At 41.6% G+C, this 20000-nt stretch overlaps 1 protein-coding gene across 1 annotated transcript; it reads left to right on the forward strand.

Annotated features, from left to right (window-relative positions):
- The first annotated feature begins 11161 nt into the window (after positions 1-11161).
- LOC116517723 (cytochrome c oxidase assembly protein COX19) lies at positions 11162-14744 on the forward strand. The gene is made up of 3 exons (XM_032230858.1): positions 11162-11418; positions 12920-13031; positions 14376-14744. Exons 1-3 carry the CDS (start codon positions 11340-11342, stop codon positions 14476-14478), a joined length of 294 nt encoding a protein of 97 aa, XP_032086749.1. The 5' UTR covers positions 11162-11339; the 3' UTR covers positions 14479-14744.
- Positions 14745-20000: the final 5256 nt, after the last annotated feature.

The raw sequence follows: 20000 nt of genomic DNA on the forward strand, positions 1-20000 counted from the left end.
TATGCTCACAGCCTGGACTTCGATCCATCCATCCATCCTTCCTTCCTTCCTTCCTTCCTTCCTTCCTTCCTTCCTTCCTTCCTTCTTTCCTTCCTTGTGATTAGAATGCAGTATTGCAAGGCAATTATGCTCACAGCCTGGACTTCGATCCTTCCTTCCTTCCTTCCTTCCTTCCTTCCTTCCTTCCTTCCTTCCTTCCTTGTGATTAGTATGCAGTATTGCAGGGCAATTATGCTCACAGCCTGGACTTCGATTCATCCTTCCTTCCTTCCTTCCTTCCTTCCTTCCTTCCTTCCTTCCTTCCTTCCTTCCTTCCTTCCTTCCTTCCTTGTGATTAGAATGCAGTATTGCAGGGCAATTATGCTCACAGCCTGGACTTCGATCCTGACTGGCTCAGCCTTCCAGCCTTCCGAAGTGGGTAAAATGAGGACCCAGATTGTTGGGGGAAAGAGGCTGACTCTGTAAACCACTTAGAGAGAGCTGGCAAGCACTGTGAAGCGGTATATACGTCTAGGTCTAAGCACTATTGGTATTTACTGCATATCTGTAAGCTGTCCAGATGTTCGTGGGTATATTGGGCAGTCATATAAATGTTCCTAGTAAATAAAAAATAAAACAAATAATGGATCATATTGGGTTGAAGCAGTGTTATGGCTTGTCACAAACCTGGGTGGATTTCACTGCAAGTCTCAACCCTTCAACTTAACATTTTTGTTGATTTTCTTCACCTGGCAGGTTGGTGGTGGCCTCCGACTTCTTCTCTGCAGTAGGTGCTCTGACCAGGCAGAATATATTTCTTTGTGATGCTCGACTGGAAATATTTCATCAAGAGTTGAAATCAGAGGGCAGACCCTCTGCCTGCCCTGCTTGCAGTTTTGCAAAGAATGCAGACCAACCGAATTCCTGGCGTTGTATATTTTTTCAAAGTCTGGAATCATTCATCAGCAGTTCCCCAAAATTCCATCTTGGGGTTACCAAAGGAGCAATGAACCAGAAGATTGGTATTGTACAAGGCAAATGAAAATAGACATAAGACAGACGAGACCCAATTCCGGCAAATTTTCATCTAAATTCTCTTCTCTCTTGAAAGAAGCAAAAGTGTTGAGGCCCGCCAGTGAAGCTGACAGCAGATTCGGACAGTGAGGCGGGTTGGGGTGGAACATGGGCCAGTCCTGGAGTCTGGGGAAGGCTCTGAGGAGGGCTCTGTGTCGGAGGCAGAGAGGGGGCCAGGGCCGTCTGACAGTTATCAGCTGCCTTCGGAGTCAGACATCAGTGCGGCAGAGGAACAGCTGGAGCCTGTTCCCAGTGTGCACATGTGCAGAGTTGCCAGATGAAGGGAACAGCTAAAGAACGGGGGCCGACTTGGGAGTAAGGCCACAGGTAGATGATGAATGGCCCCTCCCAGAGGAGATAAAAGAGGAGTGAAAGGGGAGTGGAGTTTGCAGGAGATAATTAGTTCGCTTAATTGGTTTGTGACTCTCCCAGACTCCTTGCCAAGTTTTGCAGATATCGTCCTGGCAGCTCTCCAAGCCAGATGAGGTCTGTGACCGTAAATCCTCCCTCGAAAGACTTTGCTGGATGTGAATGAGCAGAATTCACAGCAAATTAAGAAAAGGGGTTCTGGAAAATGAACTTCTGGTTTCCACCAGCAAATCTTCCAGTTACTGCCGCACAGGCGCACATGCCGATCAGCTGGCCGGCACGCACGCTCACTCCGGAAAACAGAACATCAGCTTGTCTTTGTTTCTGGCACTGCTGCGTGCACAAAGGCTAGCTAAGCTTTGCATGCGTATGCAATGCCAGAGACCTGGAAGAGGAACGGGTGACGGCGCATGTGCCAGGCGGTTCCACCACAAATCCGCGAAGCCCTTATCCACGGAGACATAAGCGCGAAGACTAATTTGCGCCGTTTGAAGCGCTAAGGAAAAACCCTACCCTACCGCGATGACATAATTGCAGAGGGCAAATCCGCGCATTCCCAAGCACTCAGTACCCTAAACCTAACCCTAAACCTAACGCTAAACCTAACCCTAACCCTAAAACAAACCCCTAAACCTAATCCTAACCCTTACCTTGATTGAAATCGGCTTTCTGCCGCAGCGCCGTTTTAAAGCACCCTTCTGTTGCCGCGCTGTTGTCGCGGCGGTGATGACGCGCGGTGATGACGTCGCGGCTTTAGCGACGCGATTTTATCACCGCTATTTTGACGAGCGCGGTTTTGTTGTGCCACGGTGCCAGGCGATACGGCTCTGCATGCCACTTCAAGCAAGCGCGCCATAAGTTCACCAGCACGGCGGCCCTATGCCACTCTGGACAAACCAAAACCAGAACTTCTTTGCAGTAGCATTAGCTGCTGGTGAGCCATCTCCCTCTCCCCCCTCTCTCTCCCCCTCCCTACCTCTTTCTGCGTTTAAATGCCAGGCTGAGTTGACATTTATTATCCCAAGGGATTATTGCTGTACAGAGACACACCTCAGGTCCCCAAAGGTATGTGTGCCATTGCCCACCGAGGTTGGCCCTCTGCCCACTATTGACAGCATGTTTTCCATTTGCAAGCTGAAACTATGTTGTACAAAAGTCGCGGCTTGCTGAGAACAGGGGTGGGAATGAACCAGTGACGCAAGTCGCTTCTGTTGGGTTCGTGGGTCTACGTGCTTCTCTGGTCGAACACAGCCAAGACGTGTCTTTGGTTTTTCTGCCCCAAGGGTGGCTTTCTCCCATCCGTGTATGTCCAAGAGCTTTCAGAATTGATCTTCTGCTAAGAAAACGTACCCTGGACTCTCTTTCTATTTCATAGCTGGCTGGGGAATTCTGGGAGTTGAAGTTCATAGGTCTCCTCCTCTTCCTCCTCTCCACAAACCCCAAGCCTTTCTAGCACTGAGGATGTTGCCTAGTTGGGTCAGGAAAGGTTTAGAACAGAATAACCAAGCTCAGAGAGCACCAAGGACCTCATATTATTGTTGTTGTTATTATTATTATATTTCTTCTTCTTCTTCTTCTTCTTCTTCTTCTTCTTCTTCTTCTTCTTCTTCTTCTTCTTCTTCACATTCACATTCACATTCACATTCTCCTCCTCCTCTCCATAAATCCCACTCCCTTCTAGCATTGATGATGTTACCTAGTTGGGTCATAAAATGCTTAGTACAAAACAGCCAAGCTCAGAGAGCACCAAGGATCGCATATTATTGTTGTTATTATTATTATTACATTTCTTCTTCTTCTTCTTCTCCTTCTTCTTTGCCTTCTCCTCCTCCTCCTCTCCATAAATCCCACTCCCTTCTAGCATTGATGATGTTACCTAGTTGGGTCATGAAACGCAGTACAAAACAGCCAAGCTCAGAGAGCACCAAGGATCCCATATTATTATTGTTATTATTATTATTACATTTCTTCTTCCTCTTCTTCTTCTTCTGCTCTCCATAAAGCCCACTCCCTTCTAGCATTGATGAAGTTACCTAGTTGGGTCATGAAACGCTTAGTACAAAACAGCCAAGCTCAGAGAGCACCAAGGATCCCATATTATTTTTGTTATTATTATTATTACATTTCTTCTTCTTCTTCTTCTTCTTCTTCTTCTTCTTCTTCTTCTTCTTCTTCTTCTTCTTCTTCTTCTTCTTCTTCTTTGCCTTCTCCTCCTCCTCCTCTCCATAAATCCCACTCCCTTCTAGCATTGATGATGTTACCTAGTTGGGTCATGAAATGCTTAGTACAAAACAGCCAAGCTCAGAGAGCACCAAGGATCCCATATTATTATTGTTATTGTTGTTATTATTATCATCATCATCATCATCTTCTCCTCCAACTAACAGTGCATTGTGAATACAGTTACAGGTGTAGAATTCCCCCACCCCTTGGTTGCATACAGTAAAATAAATTTGCTTTCTTAAAAAAATCTCAGCCATCGTATTTTTCAACGCTCGTTCCTCCACTCACGATGGGAAAGCTGGTGCATCTTCCCCCCCAAGGGATTAATACCTGTCAGCGACATACCTGGGCCCTGCCTGAAGGCAGGTCAGCTTAGAAAATGAAGGATGTGCCTTGTGTCTTAACCACAAGTACAACTTGACAGCCGAGCTCTTCGTTCCTGCGATTAGTGCTTTACTCTGAAGCCTAACGTGTTTGGTTAAAAATGTGGGGCTGGCTTAGGCGTGTGTATTGTAAACCATTTTTAAAGACAATTCTCGAAAGCCGAGAGATTAATCTCAGTCAAACCTGAGCTATTAAGCATCTCTTTCCTGTCAAACCACGGCGGGGCGAGAATTTCCTCTGCAAAGCTAAGCAGGTGTACAGTTCAAAAAAAAAAAAAGGAGAAAAAGTTAATGACTTTTCTTCTTCTTTACATCCACGATGGAGGATTTTTTTTTTTCCTCTTCTCTTCATGGGCTCTTTTGTGCTCCAAGTTTTTGTGTGCTCGGATTTGTCTTGTAGGCGTTTTTCTTGTCACCACAAAGGTTAATATTTGCCTGGGGCCCCGTGGAAAAATCAAAAAGAGGTTTTCCACACGCCCTTTTTTCTTCGCTCCCTCCTAATGGTGAACCATTGTTGGGATTTTTATCCGGTGAGGTCTTCTGGCTCTGGCGGTCGATTGATGAGACTTTGTAAAGAATAAAAAATAAAAATCTTTGGGCGGTTTTATTGTGCGGATGGCAATAAAAATAAAGGGCTCTGGGCGGGATCGATGAAGCTGGAAGAGGGTGGATGAATGCAGCTCTCCAAATTGTTTTTGGCAAACTTGCTTTAAAAAAAAAAGATACATTAAAGTGGACTAAAATATATTGTTATGTAAGGAACAAATGTAAATAAGTCAGAGAGCTAGTGCGATGAAAGAAAGAAAGAAAGAAAGAAAGAAAGAAAGAAAGAAAGAAGATACATATGATAGATGATATAAGTAGGTAGATGATAATATATCACCTAGATGATCTATTGTAGATAGGTAATTGATTAGATATAGATAGATTAGATAGAGATTGATTAGATAGTAAATAGAGATAGCTTGATTAGATAGATTAGATAGATAGTAAATAGAGAGCGATTAGATAGATTAGATAGATAGCTAGGTAGATAGATAGATTAGATAGATAGATAGATAGATAGATAGATAGATAGATAAGATTGGATACAGTCAGATAGATATAGATTAGATAGATAGATAGATAGATAGATAGATAGATAGATAGACAGACAGACAGATAGATTAGATAGATTAGATTGGATACAGACAGATAGCTATAGATTAGATAGTTAGCTAGATAGATATGGATGGATGGATAGATACAGTAGATAAAATATAGATGGATAAATAGACAGACAGACAAAATCTTAGATAGATAAGAGATGATAGATAGATAGATAGATAGATAGATAGATAGATAGATAGATAGATAGATAGATAGGTAGATAGATAGGATTGGATACAGTCAGACAGATAGATATAGATTAGATAGATAAGATTGGATACAGTCACATAGATATAGATTAGATAGATAGATAGATAGATAGATTAGATAGATAGATTGATATAGATTAGATAGTTAGCTAGATAGATATGGATGGATGGATAGATACAGTAGATAAAATATAGATGGATAAATAGACAGACAGACAAAATCTTAGATAGATAAGAGATGATAGATAGATAGATAGATAGATAGATAGATAGATAGATAGATAGATAGATAGATAGGTAGATAGATAGGATTGGATACAGTCAGACAGATAGATATAGATTAGATAGATAGATAGATAGATAGATAGATAGATAGATAGATAGATTAGATAGATAGATAGATTGATATAGATTAGATAGATAAGATTGGATACAGTCACATAGATATAGATTAGATAGATAGATAGATAGATAGATAGATAGATAGATAGATAGATAGATTAGATAGATAGATAGATAGATTGATATAGATTAGATAGTTAGCTAGATAGATATGGATGGATGGATAGATACAGTAGATAAAATATAGATGGATAAATAGACAGACAGACAAAATCTTAGATAGATAAGAGATGATAGATAGATAGATAGATAGATAGATAGATAGATAGATAGATAGATAGATAGATAGATAGGTAGGTAGGTAGATAGGATTGGATACAGTCAGACAGATAGATATAGATTAGATAGATAGATAGATAGATAGATTGATTGATATAGATTAGATAGTTAGCTAGATAGATATGGATGGATGGATAGATACAGTAGATAAAATATAGATGGATAAATAGACACAGACAAAATCTTAGATAGATAAGAGATGATGATGATAGATAGATAGATAGATAGATAGATAGATAGATAGATAGATAGATAGATAGATAGGATTGGATACAGTCAGACAGATAGATATAGATTAGATAGATAGATAGATAGATAGATAGATAGATAGATAGATAGATAGATAGATTAGATAGACAGACAGACAGATAGATAGATTAGATAGATTAGATTGGATACAGACAGATAGCTATAGATTAGATAGCTAGATAGATATGGATGGATGGATAGATACAGTAGATAAATATAGATGGATAAATAGACAGACAGACAGAATCTTAGATAGATAAGAGATGATAGATAGATAGATAGATAGATAGATAGATAGATAGATAGATAGATAGATAGATGATAGATAGATAGATAGATAGGATTGGATACAGTCAGACAGATAGATATAAATTAGATAGATAGATTAGATAGATAGATATAGATTAGATAGATAGATAGATAGATAGATAGATAGATAGATAGATAGATTGGAGATACAGTCCAGATAAGATTGGATACAGTCAGATAGATAGCTAGATAGATATGGATTAATGGATGGATGGATAGATACAGTAGATAAATATAGATGGATAAATAGACAGACAGACAGACAGAATCTTACCACACACGAGCACCAAATATTAACTGACAATTTTAGGCAGGACGTCTATTCCGAGAGAGAGGAAAACAGCAATAGATTGGTGACACTTTTTCAGTTTTGTGTGTGATTTCAGCCACATTTTCCCTCCTGGCCTGTGAGTAAACTTCGTAATTCTGGAGACAATTAGCCCAAAATTATCCAAAGATTCCCCAAAGTTTAGCATCCTCCAAATGATTATCCCCGAAAAATACCATTCGTCAGAGGTTTTCATTGAGTTCCTCTGGTGCATTACTAAATTAGCAAAAAAACACAGATTAATGACCAGAGATCAGAGTACATTCCTTCATGTCTCTGCAAATTATTAAGATTAGGGATTAAATCTGTCAGAGCTGGCTCGATGCTGTTCACTTCCTCTATCTATCTATCTATCTATCTATCTATCTATCTATCTATCTATCTATCTATCTATCTATCTCTGTATATCTATCTATCCATCCATCCATCTTCTATCTCTATCTTCTATCTATCTATCTATCTATCTATCTATCTATCTATCTATCTATCTATCTATATTCTATCTCTATCTATCTATCTATTTCTGTATCTATCTATCTATCAATCATCTATCTATATCTATCTATCTATCTCTGTATATCTATCTATCTATCTATCCATCTATCTTCTATCTATCTATCTATCTTTCTATCTATCTATCTATCTCTATTATCTATCTATCTATCTATCTATCTATATTCTATCTCTATCTTCTATCTATCTATTTCTGTATCTATCTATCTATCATCTATCTATCATCTATCTATCTATCTATCTATCTATCTATCTATCTATCTATCTATCTATCTATCTATCTATCTATCTATCTATAACATGTTTGTGTGCCCAATTTTCTTTAACTCTGGCTTTACACAACTCACAAGCCCATGGGGCTGAGTGACCAAGCTAAATCAAAGTTGGAGATCCTTATGGCCACCTATCGATGTACCTCCTATAAACCCCTCACCATTTGTGGTGTGGCTGATGGACGTTGGAGTGAAGCAACATCTGGAGGACCTACCTCTGGAGTGTGGCACTCTTTGTCTTTTCAACTAGTTTGGCCTAGTAGTTTAAGACACCAGGTTACAAATCAAGAGACGGTGAGTTCAGGTCCTGCCTTAGCCCCCAAATCACCAGTTGACTTTGGGCCAAACACCAGGGGACAGAGAGTTCTAGTCCTGCCTTAGCCATGAAAGCCAGCTGGGTGACTTTGGGACAATCACCAGGAGACGGTAAATTCTAGTTCTGCCTTAGCCAGGAAAGCCCTCAGATCACCAGCTAAGTGACTTTGGGCCAAACACCAGGGGGCAAGAGAGTTCTAGTCCCGCCTTAGCCATGAAAGCCAGCTGGGCGACCTTGGGCCAGTCCCTCTCTCAGCCCAGCCCACCTCACAAGGTGGTTGTGGGGAAAAAACAGAATGAGGAAGGTGCGTTGAACATGTTCGCCATCTTATTTGTAAAACTAATAAAGGTGGGATACAAATAAATAAATAGAACCAAAGTCCCAAAGCTCTAAAATATCCATTATTTGCGTCACCAGTGGCTGGGGAAGATGGGAATTGTTGCTCAACCTTCCACTCGCTGATTTGATTGCCCTTCTTGCCTTCTTGCAACGGTTTTAAGTGCATTTCAGCAACCTTTGGAGAATCATCCAAAGACCTTGTTTTAGATGGCATGGCTGGTCTAGTGAACAGAAGGACCAGGGGAGACATGATAGCAGTCTTCCAATATTTGAGGGTCTGCCACAGAGAGGAGGGGGTCAAGCTATTCTCCAAAGCACCCGAAGGCCAGACAAGGAATAATGCATGGAAACCGAACAAGAAGAGTTTCAACTTGGAAATAAGGAGGAATTTTCTGCCGATAAGAGCAATCAACCCATGGAACAGAAGTTGCCTTCGGAAGTTGTAGGAACTTAATCACTGGAGGCTTTCAAGAAGAGACTGGACTGCCATCAGTCAGAAATGGGGTAGGGTCTCCTGCTTGGGCAGGGGGTGATTTGCACTAGATGACCTACAAGGTTCCTTCCAACTCCGTTAATCCAAATCTATCTAAGATAATCAAAGGCCTGGAGCTAAAACATACAATGAACGGTTGCAAGAACTGGGCCTGGCTAGTCTAGTGAAGAGAAGGACCAGGGGAGACATGATAGCAGTCTTCCAATATTTGAGGGGCTGCCACAGAGAGGAGGGGGTCAAACTATTCTCCAAAGCACCTGAAGAAATAATGGATGGAAACTGATCAAGGGGAGATTCAAACTGGAAATAAGGAGAAATTTTCTGACAGGGAGAACAATTAATCAGTGAAACAGAAGTTGCCTTCAGAAGTTGTGGGAGCTTCATCATTGGAGGCTTTCAAGACTTGGCTGTCATCTGTCCGAAATGGAGTAGGGTCTCCTGCTTAGGGGGTTGGACTAGATGACCTACAAGGTCCCTTCCAACTCTGTAAATCTTTAAGATGTCCAGTTTGAAGTTGGGTGGACCACCTAGAGCGGAAAATATTTCTCGTTTCATATTCTTCTTTCGCCGCAGCTCAAGTCACGTGACGAGGAAAACAAGTTGGATCAAGAGGTTTTTGTTTGTGTTACCACGAAGAGTCCTTTATTCACACAATCCCGACAAAGCCTATTTTTCACGCTCCCTGCCACAACATAATACAGATTCATATTTCCAGCCAGTGGTTATATAACCGTCCAGGTGTTGTTTCCCATTTAACAATAGCAAGAGGTAGAATAAGGAAGCCATCAGAAGCACAAACAAAAGGAGGCCAGGAGAGATTATTTTATATCTTGTGGTCACGCCAACAAAATGGGTTTATAACTCGCTATTGTTTCTCCGTAATTGTCACCGAGGCGAAAAAGAAATATGACCACTCTTAAATCATTACAGGGAGTCCTCGACTTACGACCACAATTACCCAAAACTTCCATGGCTATGTGAAATGGTTGTTAAGTGAGATTTGCCCCACATTACGACCTTTCTTGCCACAGTTGTTAAGTGAATCATTGCAGTTGTCAAATTAGGAAATTAGATAATATTGATATATGATATAGATAGGTAAGGTAGGTAGATAGACAGACAGACAGACAAATATTGATATATGATATAAATAGGTAAGGTAGGTAGATAGACAGAGACAGACAGATCTGGTAGGTAGGTAAGCCAGGTGGGAATTTAAAAGGGTGTATTAGAAAGTGACACCTTCTGCCCAGGTCCAACATCTGGACAGAGTCTCCCATCCCCTGTCCTTGTGGCTTGTTGCAAAAAATAGCTTCCTGCAGGAAAAGCCTATCTTTGCTCAGCAGACTCCTTGAGCGACGGGTGCAAAAGGATTTAAGAGCATCTTTGCTTATCCAGCCCACCCCATTGTGGTTTCTTTGGCCGGTCTGTGCTTTTCTTTTCTTCTTTTCTGTCCTTTTCTATTTGGTTCTTTTCTTTTTTTTTCTGTTCTGTTCTTTTCTGTTTTGTTCTTTTCTGTCCTTTTCTATTCTTTTCTTTTGTTCTTTTCTATTCTTTCCTTTCCTTTTCTATTTTGTTCTTTTCTATTCTTTTCTTTTGTTCTTTTCTGTCTTTTTCTGTTTTGTTCTGTTCTTTTCTCTTTTTTCTGTTTTGTTCTTTTCTGTTCTGTTCTTTCTTTTTCTATTTTGTTCTTTTCTATTCTTTTCTTTTGTTCTTTTCTGTTCTTTCTTTTTCTATTTTGTTCTTTTCTATTCTTTTCTTTTGTTCTTTTCTGTTCTGTTCCATTCTGTTCTGTTCTTTTCTATTCTTTTGCTCTGTTCCATTCTGTTCTTTTCTATTCTTTTCTTTCTTTTTCTATTTTGTTCTTTTCTGTTCTTTTCTCTTTTTTTCTGTTTTGTTCTTTTCTATTCTTTCTTTTTCTATTTTGTTCTTTTCTATTCTTTTCTTTTGTTCTTTTCTGTTCTGTTCCATTCTGTTCTTTTCTTTCCTTTTCTATTCTTTTGTTCTGTTCCATTCTGTTCTTTTCTATTCTTTTCTTTTTCTATTTTGTTCTTTTCTCTTTTTTCTGTTCTGTTCTATTCTTTCTTTTTCTGTTTTGTTCTTTTCTATTCTTTTGTTCTTTTCTGTTCTGTTCCATTCTGTTCTTTTCTTTCCTTTTCTATTCTGCTCTTCTCTGTCCCTTTTTGCTGCAACCTACCAACCTGTCCTACCAACCAGCATCTCTGCGCACGTGGCGCCCGATCGGTGCTCAGTTCCCAGCCAGCGTTCGAAAGGGGCGGGGTGAGCGTCTTCCTCTCGATTCGCTCGGCTTTCCTCTGCTTCGGCCTGGCCTGGCCTAGCTCGGCGCTCCGCTGCCAGGTCTGGGCTGGGCCCCCTCATTCCGGAAGTGGGGGAGAACCGCGATCGTAGGCAGCGTCGGGCTTCGCCCCGCCGGTTCGTCCGTCTCCGTCATCATGTCTACTATGGTTTTCGGGTCGAAGAGCTTCAAGCCGAGGGCGCCGGACAAGGGCGCCTTCCCCTTGGATCATTTCGGTGAGGGGTGGGGGAAGTGCGCATGCGCGGCTCTTCTTTCCACAGAGACTCCCAGCGATGAGAACGCCCACCATAGAGGTGGCAAATCTAGAGCGTCGCCACCCTCCCTCCCTCCCTCCCTCCCTCCCTCCCTATCTATCTATCTATCTATCTATCTATCTATCTATCTATCTATCTATCTATCTATCTATCTCTATCTATCTATCTATCTATCTATCTATCTATCTAATCTATCCATCCATCCATCCATCCACACACAGGGTGTCTCGGTGGCTTTAAGACGTGTGGACTTCAACTCCCAGAATTCTCTAGTCAGCCATGTTGGCTTGGGAATTCTGGGAGTTGAAGTCCATACACATTTAAAGTGGCCAAGTTTGAAAAATACTACAGGTAGTCCCGACTTACAACAGTTCCCTTAGTGACCGTTTGAACTGAAAAAAAGTGACCATTCTTCATACTTACGACCGTTGCAGCATTTCTCCCATGGTCACGTGATTTACATTCGGACGCTCGCCAACCGACTCACACTTATGACGGTCGCAGTGTCCCAGGGTCACGCGATGCCCTCTTTGAGACCTTCTGACCAGCGAAGTCAATGGGGAAGCCAGATTGACTGGCGTCACTAATTTAACAACTGCGGCGATTCACTTAAAAACCCCAGCGAGGAAAGTCGTAAAACGGGGCAAAACTCACTTAGCTGATGTCTCACTTAGTGACATAAATTTTGGGCTCAGTTGTGTCAAAAGAAAGAGTCGCATCTCAGGATGAGCCACGGTGAAGTTTGCGGTGAACATTTTTAGTCAGCCATAGTTTTTGTGAAACAGAATATAGAATAAACAGAGTCGGAAGGGACCTTGGAGGTCTTCTAGTCCAACCCCCTGCTTAGGCAGGAGACCCTACACCACTTCAGACAAATGATTATCCAACTTTTACTTGAAAACATCCAGTGATGGAGCACCCACAACTTCTGGAGGCAAGTGGTTCCACTGACCAATCGTTAGGAAATTCCTCTTTAGTTCTCGCTTGCTTCTCCTTGATCAGTAACTAGGTAGCCTGACTGGGTGGTTCAGTGGCTAAGACACTGAGGTTGTCGATCAGGAAGGTCCGGCAGTTTGGTGGTTCAAATCCCTAGGACCTTGCCGTGTGTGAGCAAGGGGTTGGACTAAATGACCTCCAAGGCCTCTTCCAACTCTGTTACTATTTACTGTTTCATTTCCATCCATTCCTTCTTGCCCTGCCTTCTCAGGTGCTTTGGAGAATAGGTTGACCCTCTTCTTTCTGGCAGCCCCTCAAATATCGGAAGACTGCTATCATGTCCCTTCTAGTTCCTTCTTTTCATCTGTCCTAGAACTTTCATCCTTTTTCCAGACTCCTCCTCCTGCCTTTGGCATACACGGCTCTTTTGGGGATCAATCTGAATTCCAGGATTCTTGTACTTTTTCTTCCAAACGAAGACAAGCAGAAAAGGGTGAGGTTTTCGTCTTGTTTTGTTTTTGTGCAGGAGAATGTACGCTTTTCAAAGAAAAATTCATGAAGTGTCTGCGGGCAAATAACTTTGAGAACGGATTGTGCAGGCAGGAGTCGAAAGAATACCTTGAATGCCGAATGGAGAGGTGAGAACTGCTGAGGTTAATGGGTGTTCGGCTCGCTCTGCACGAGTCCCGGTTGGCTAAATAAAGTCTTCAGACATCTGGGATCTGTGCAATCTCAAGGCAGGAAGGCAAATTCACACACACGCATTTTTTCCCTCTGGGGAATAAAGCTACTCCTTCTCCAAGCAGCCCAGAGTTACTATGAGTTGTACTGACATATACATTTTAATAATAATAATAATAATACCAACATATACATTTTAATAATAACAACAACAACAACAACAATTGTGTGGTTAATCTTTGGTAAGATTCACTATTATTATTGTTATTATTATTATTAATAATAATAATAATATTAATATTCTTAAATATTATTATTAGTAGTATTAGTATTAGTATATTGTGTGTTGTCCCGATTGTAATTGGAGCCCTTGGAGCAATACCCCAAGGGCTACCTCGCTATTTGGAAATTTTAAATTTATCAGACTTGAACATTCTGATTCTACAAAAAACCACGCCAGCGGAACTGCCAAAAACTGCGCTACTCGGAACATCTTATATAAGAAGGTGCTTGGTTGATACCTAGGACGCTGGCAGCAAACCGTATCAACCATTAGCCCTAATCAATGGTATTTGTGATGCATTTTTGAATGTTCTTTTGACTGAGTTTCACGTTTAATGAATAAAAGAAATAATAATAATAGTGATGTAAAAAGCCAACATTGCTTTAAGAAAAAGATTGACTCTCTTAGCAAGCGTGCTTCATTGTTAGATAGTTGCTATAGCAATAGCAATAGCAGTTAGACTTATATACCGCTTCATAGGGCTTTCAGCCCTCTCTAAGCGGTTTACAGAGTCAGCATATCGCCCCCACAGTCTGGGTCCTCATTTTTACCCACCTCGGAAGGATGGAAGGCTGAGTCAACCTTGAGCCGGTGAGATTTGAACCGCTGAACTGCAGATAACAGTCAGCTGAAGTGGCCTGCAGTACTGCACCCTAACCACTGCGCCACCTCGGCTCATCACTAGTTGCTGCCTTCTGAATCACTGCCTGCCAACTTTCAAGTACCTATATTTTTATTCACAGAAGAAACAGAAATGTATTAATTAAAGGTAAATTTAAATGGGATTTGTAGGAAGCTAAATTCTCTTGTCCTGTACCATGTGCAAGAGCCTTCTATATAACTTCTGGAATTTATCCTACACATACACACTCTAAATATAATCCTTTGGGCCGTGTCTGTGTGTGTGTGTGTGTTTGCTTTTAGAGAAACTAAATTATTCAACAGTGGAAATGAACATGGCTAAATGTGCAGCTTTGAAGCCTTAACGATTTATTCGATCTTGTTTGATTTCTTCCAGGGAACTGATGGCCAAAGAGCCCCTGGAAAAACTGGGGTTTAAAGACCTAAAGGAAGAGAAACCCAAAGACCAGCCTCAGACAGTGCAACAAAACCCCTCCTGACCATCAATTCTGATCCCAGAATCTGCAGCCATTTATATTGTACATGTTCTCCTTTGCGTTTCCTCGAAAAACGTCACAGAAATTCAGCAAATGGTGGATTTGAAGGCCTTCAGAAAGAGGGCGAGGTTCGTTTTCCAGCTGTTTCAGTAGTTTTGGGATGGTTTTTCCCTTTAACAAAAAGAAAAGAAGATTGCGATGCCTTTGGATAGAATGTTTGGACTTGTGTTGACATTAGAAATATTAAAAACGTACGCCAATCATCGGAAGTGATGCTGTTAGATTTTTGGTCCTCTGAACTGAGTTTTTAATTCAAGGTTTCGCCTTCTTTTTCTCTGTCCTCATAATGAGGAATGAGCTGTGCAGAATTCTGGTTCCATCAGGAGGTGTATGAGTGTGTTTGTATAGAGGCAGTCCTCATTTAGCGACATAAGCCCACTTGCGGATTCACTTAATGACTGAGTCTCTGGTCCCAATTGTGGCCACTAAACAAGGACAACCTGTGTTGGGGGAACTGTAGGAATGTATCTTGGAGTTCTTCAGGAAAAACAGCCCGTTGTGAGATAAATACACAAAGCATCCTCAAATTATGATAAAAATGGGGCCCAACATTTCTGTTGTTAAGCGAGTCAGTTGTTAAGTGAGCTTTGCCCCAACTTTACAACCTTCCTTGCCACAGTTGCTAAGTGAATCACTGCAATTATTAAATTAGTAGCACGGCTATTAAGTAAATTTGGCTTCCCCATTGACTTTGCTTGTTTTAGATAGATAGATAGATAGATAGATAGATAGATAGATAGATAGATAGATAGATAGATAGATAGATAGATAGATAGAGATAGATAGATAGATAGATAGATAGATAGATAGATGATAGATATAGATAGATAGATAGATAGATAGATAGATAGATATAGAGATATAGATTAGATGGATGGATAGATAGATAGATAGATAGATAGATAGATAGATAGATAGATAGATAGATAGATGGATGGATAGATAGATAGATGATAGAGATAGATAGATAGATAGATAGATAGATAGATAGATATAGAGATATAGATTAGATGGATAGATAGATAGATAGATAGATAGATGATAGATAGATATAGATATAGATAGATACATAAACACACACACACACACAGACACACATATATATATAATGTTATATATATGTAAAACATTGTACACATGTGCATTGACAATAAAGGTTTGAGTGATTGATTGATTGACAGAAGGTCGCAAAACAAGATCACATGATCCTCCCCCCCGGGGGGGGGCACTGCAGCCATCACAAATACGAGTCAGTTTGCAAGGCATCTGAATTTTGAGTCGTCCATGTGAAAAATGGCGATAAGCCCCTTTTTCCAGTGCCGTGGTAACTTTGGGCGGTCGCTAAGTGAACTGTCATAAATCGAGGACCGCCTGTAGAAACAGCTATTGTGGGGTGGAGGGCGGGGGAGTGAGGAAAGGCATTCTGAAACTATGCAGACCATCTCTTGATTGTCCCTGGGAAAATAAACAACATTTCTCGTTCTTAAAAGATTATGCGGAGAATTCCGCTCCAGGCGAGATCGCGGGACTCAAAACAACGGTGGGAAGAATCCAGGCGTCACAATGGCTCCCTTTGACCAAGGCTGCCTAATTGGCCACAACCTGGATAATAAATGAGGAGAAATACTTAAACCTCCCCTCTCCCCATCCTAGGTCAGTCAAAGGAGGTGGAGGAACAAAAATCCAGATGCTCCCCCTGTCTTTCTCTCTGCCATCGCTCAAGCGCAAGAGCAAAGGGAAAAAGCAGCTGGCATCACATCTGATCTGTTTCCCCCCCTCCCCAAAAAGGACCAAACCTCTTCCCTACTCGGCTCCATCTCCATTCGGGGTTCCCTCTTTTTTTTCTCCCTCTAGCGCAGCCGCCAGGATGAAATGAGACGCCTTCTTCAACCACCCCGATGTGGTTGTGTTATCCCAATGGGAGGGTAACGTGTGTCAAAAGACAATAAAGCTCGCCTTGTGATTTTGCGTTTGTGTGGGGGTAAAGGTTCCCCTCGCACATCTGTGCTAGTCGTTCCCGACCCTAGGGGGCGGTGCTCATCTCCGTTTCAAAGCCGAAGAGCCAGCGCTATCCGAAGACCTCTCCGTGGTCATGTGGCTGGCATGACTCAATGCCGAAGGTGCATGGAACGCTGTTCCTTTCCCACCAAAGGTGGTTCCTGTTTTTCTACTTGCATTATTTACGTGCTTTCGAACTGCTCGGTTGGCAGAAGCTGGGACAAGTCACGGGAGCTCACTCCGTTACACGACGCTGGGGATTTGAACCACTGAACTGCTGACCTTTCTGATCGACAAGCTCAGCGTCGTAGTCACTGAGCCACTGCGTCCCATATGTGGGGGAGAACCTGCCTTTATTTTCGTGCGTTTTGTTGTGTATTTATTAAATGGATGTACACGGCCGCTCGGCTCTCACAAGAGGCGACTCTGGGCAGCTTACAACATTATTAAAAAAACCTACCCGATAAGATCCCATAATAGCAATAGCAATAGCAGTTAGACTTATATACCGCTTCATAGGGCTTTCAGCCCTCTCTAAGCGGTTTACAGAGTCAGCATATTGCCCCCACAGTCTGGGTCCTCATTTTACCCACCTTGGAAGGATGGAAGGCTGAGTCAACCTTGAGCCGGTGAGATTAGAACCGCTGAACTGCAGAACTAGCAGTCAGCTGAAGTGGCCTGCAGTACTGCACCCTAACCACTGTGCCACCTCGGCCCCTTCGACTCCTCCCCCCCCAAAAAAGGCAGGAACGCAATCAAATCAGTCTCTTTTATCGGCTCCATCTCCATTCGGGGTTCCCTAATAAAACCCCATTTTTAGGGCCTTTCAGAAAATTGGCAGGTTGGAAGCCAATCGTGCTCCTGGGGGAAATGTTCCATAAAAAAGGGGCCACCCTCGAGAAGGACCTTTTTGGTGGTCCCACCAGATGTAAGACCCTAATTGATGGGACATATTAGACTCTCTGCCTTCCCATTCTCTCAGAGCAGGGGGTCTCCAAACCGGGCAGCTTTAAGACTTGTGGGACTTCAACTCCCAGAGTTCCCCAGCCAGCTTGTGGACTTCAACTCCCAGAATTCCCCAGCCAGCTTGTGGACTTCAACTCCCAGAATTCCCCAGCCAACTTGTGGACTTCAAAACCCAGAATTCCCCAGCCAACTTGTGGACTTCAAAACCCAGAATTCCCCAGCCAGCTTGTGGACTTCAACTCCCAGAATTCCCCAGCCAACTTGTGGACTTCAAAACCCAGAATTCCCCAGCCAACTTGTGGACTTCAAAACCCAGAATTCCCCAGCCAACTTGTGGACTTCAACTCCCAGAATTCCCCAGCCAACTTGTGGACTTCAAAACCCAGAATTCCCCAGCCAACTTGTGGACTTCAAAACCCAGAATTCCCCAGCCAACTTGTGGACTTCAACTCCCAGAATTCCTCAGCCAGCCAAGCTGGCTGGGGAATTCTAGGAGTTGAAGTCCACAAGTCTTAAAACTGCCATGTTGGGAGACCCTCTGCTTTAGAACAATGCTTAGATTTGATGGATTGATTGATTTGTATTATGCCTTTATTGTTTTTACGAATAACTCCAGATAGAAAACATATCCAATACACCTCCCTCCTCCTATTTTCTCCACAACAACAACAACAACAACCTTATGAGGTGGGCTGGGCTGAGGGAATGGGACTGGCCATGATCACCCAGCGGTCTATTGTGACTAAGGTGGGACCAGAACTCACAGTCCCCTGGTGATTGGCCCACAGTCACCCAGCTGGCTTTCATGGCTAAGGCGGGACTAGAACTCCCAGTCTCCTGGTGATTGGTCCGAAGTCACCCAGTTGGCTTTCATGGCTAAGGCGGGACTAGAACTCCCAGTCTCCTGGTGATTGGTCCGAAGTCACCCAGCTGGCTTTCATGGCTAAGGCGGGACTAGAACTCCCAGTCTCCTGGTGATTGGCCCAAAGTCAACCAGCTGATTTTCATGCCTAAGGCGGAACTAGAACTCACTGTCTCCTGGTGATTGGCCCAAAGTTGCCCAGCTGGCTTTCATAGCTAAGGCAGAACTAGAACTCACTGTCTCCTGGTGATTGGCCTAAAGTCGCCCAGCTAGCTTTCATGCCTAAAGTGGGATTAGAACTCACTGTCTCTAGGTGATTGACCCAAAGTCACGCTATTAGTTTCTGCGCCTAAGGCAGGACTAGAACTCACCGTCTCCTGGTGATTAGCTGAAAGTCGCCCAGCTAGCTTTCATGCTTAAGGTGTGACTGGAACTCCCCCTTTCTAGCCGGGTGCCTTAATCACTAGATCAAACCGGCTTCCTTGTAATATTAATTAAATTTAACAGATTACTTTCCTCATGGGAGAAATGCTGATGGGGAAGCAGGAAAAAGGGATGAACTCATCTTGAATCATGTTGTGTTTGCTGCTAGGCCAGTTCTGAGAGAAACACAATGATGCAAGTGAGGACACCAGGGAGAATCTTGCGGTAGGGGGAAAAAAAGCCGGTGGCGCTACTACTCTGTGTATCTTGGATCAATTTCAGCTGCTCTCTTTCCCTCTTCCTGATCGTTACACTCCCTGGTCCAATGTGATGGATTTCCCATAAGTTTGCAACAATAGGAAGATCTTTTATTGATTTAGCTTTCCTGCATCTCCTTTACTGGACCAAACATTAATTTGCAATGGTTTAAAAGAATCTTTGGTAGCTTTACATTATGCATGTAAAATGGTTTCACTTACATAAAGCCATACAACAGTTTTATTTTATTGGTTGACTCATTTTATTATGGCCCTGCCACTCAGCATCCATCAGGACAAGGTGGATTGTTCAATATTGTTCAATAAATATTGTATCAATAAACATTGTATCAATAAATATTGTTCAATAAATATTGTTCAATACATACTGTTCAATGAATATTGTATCAATAAATATTGTTCAATAAATATTGTATTAATAAGCATTGTTCAATAAATATTGTATCAATAAATATTATTCAATACACATTGTTCAATAAATATTGTATCAATAAATATTGTATCAATAAATATTGTATCAATAAATATTGTTCAATAAACATTGTATCAATAAACATCATATCAATAAATATTGTATCAACAAAATTGTATAAATACATATTGTTCAATAATATTGTATCAATAAATATTGTATCAATAAACATTGTATCAATAAATATTGTTCAATAAATATTGTATCAATAAACATTGTATCAATAAACATTGTTCAATAAATATTGTATCAATAAACATTGTATCAATAAATATTGTATCAATACATATTGTTCAATAAATATTGCATCAATAAATATTGTTCAATAAACATATCAATAAATATTGTATCAATAAACATATCAATAAATACTGTTCAATAAATCTGATGGCCAGTTCCAAGGGGTGGGGGGAGGGAAATAGTTTAAAATCCCCACTGGTTCTTTTATGGTGCAGAATCTGTCAAA

The sequence above is a fragment of the Thamnophis elegans genome, chromosome 14, assembly GCF_009769535.1.
Source record: "Thamnophis elegans isolate rThaEle1 chromosome 14, rThaEle1.pri, whole genome shotgun sequence".
NCBI classification, from domain to species: Eukaryota; Metazoa; Chordata; class Lepidosauria; order Squamata; family Colubridae; genus Thamnophis; species Thamnophis elegans.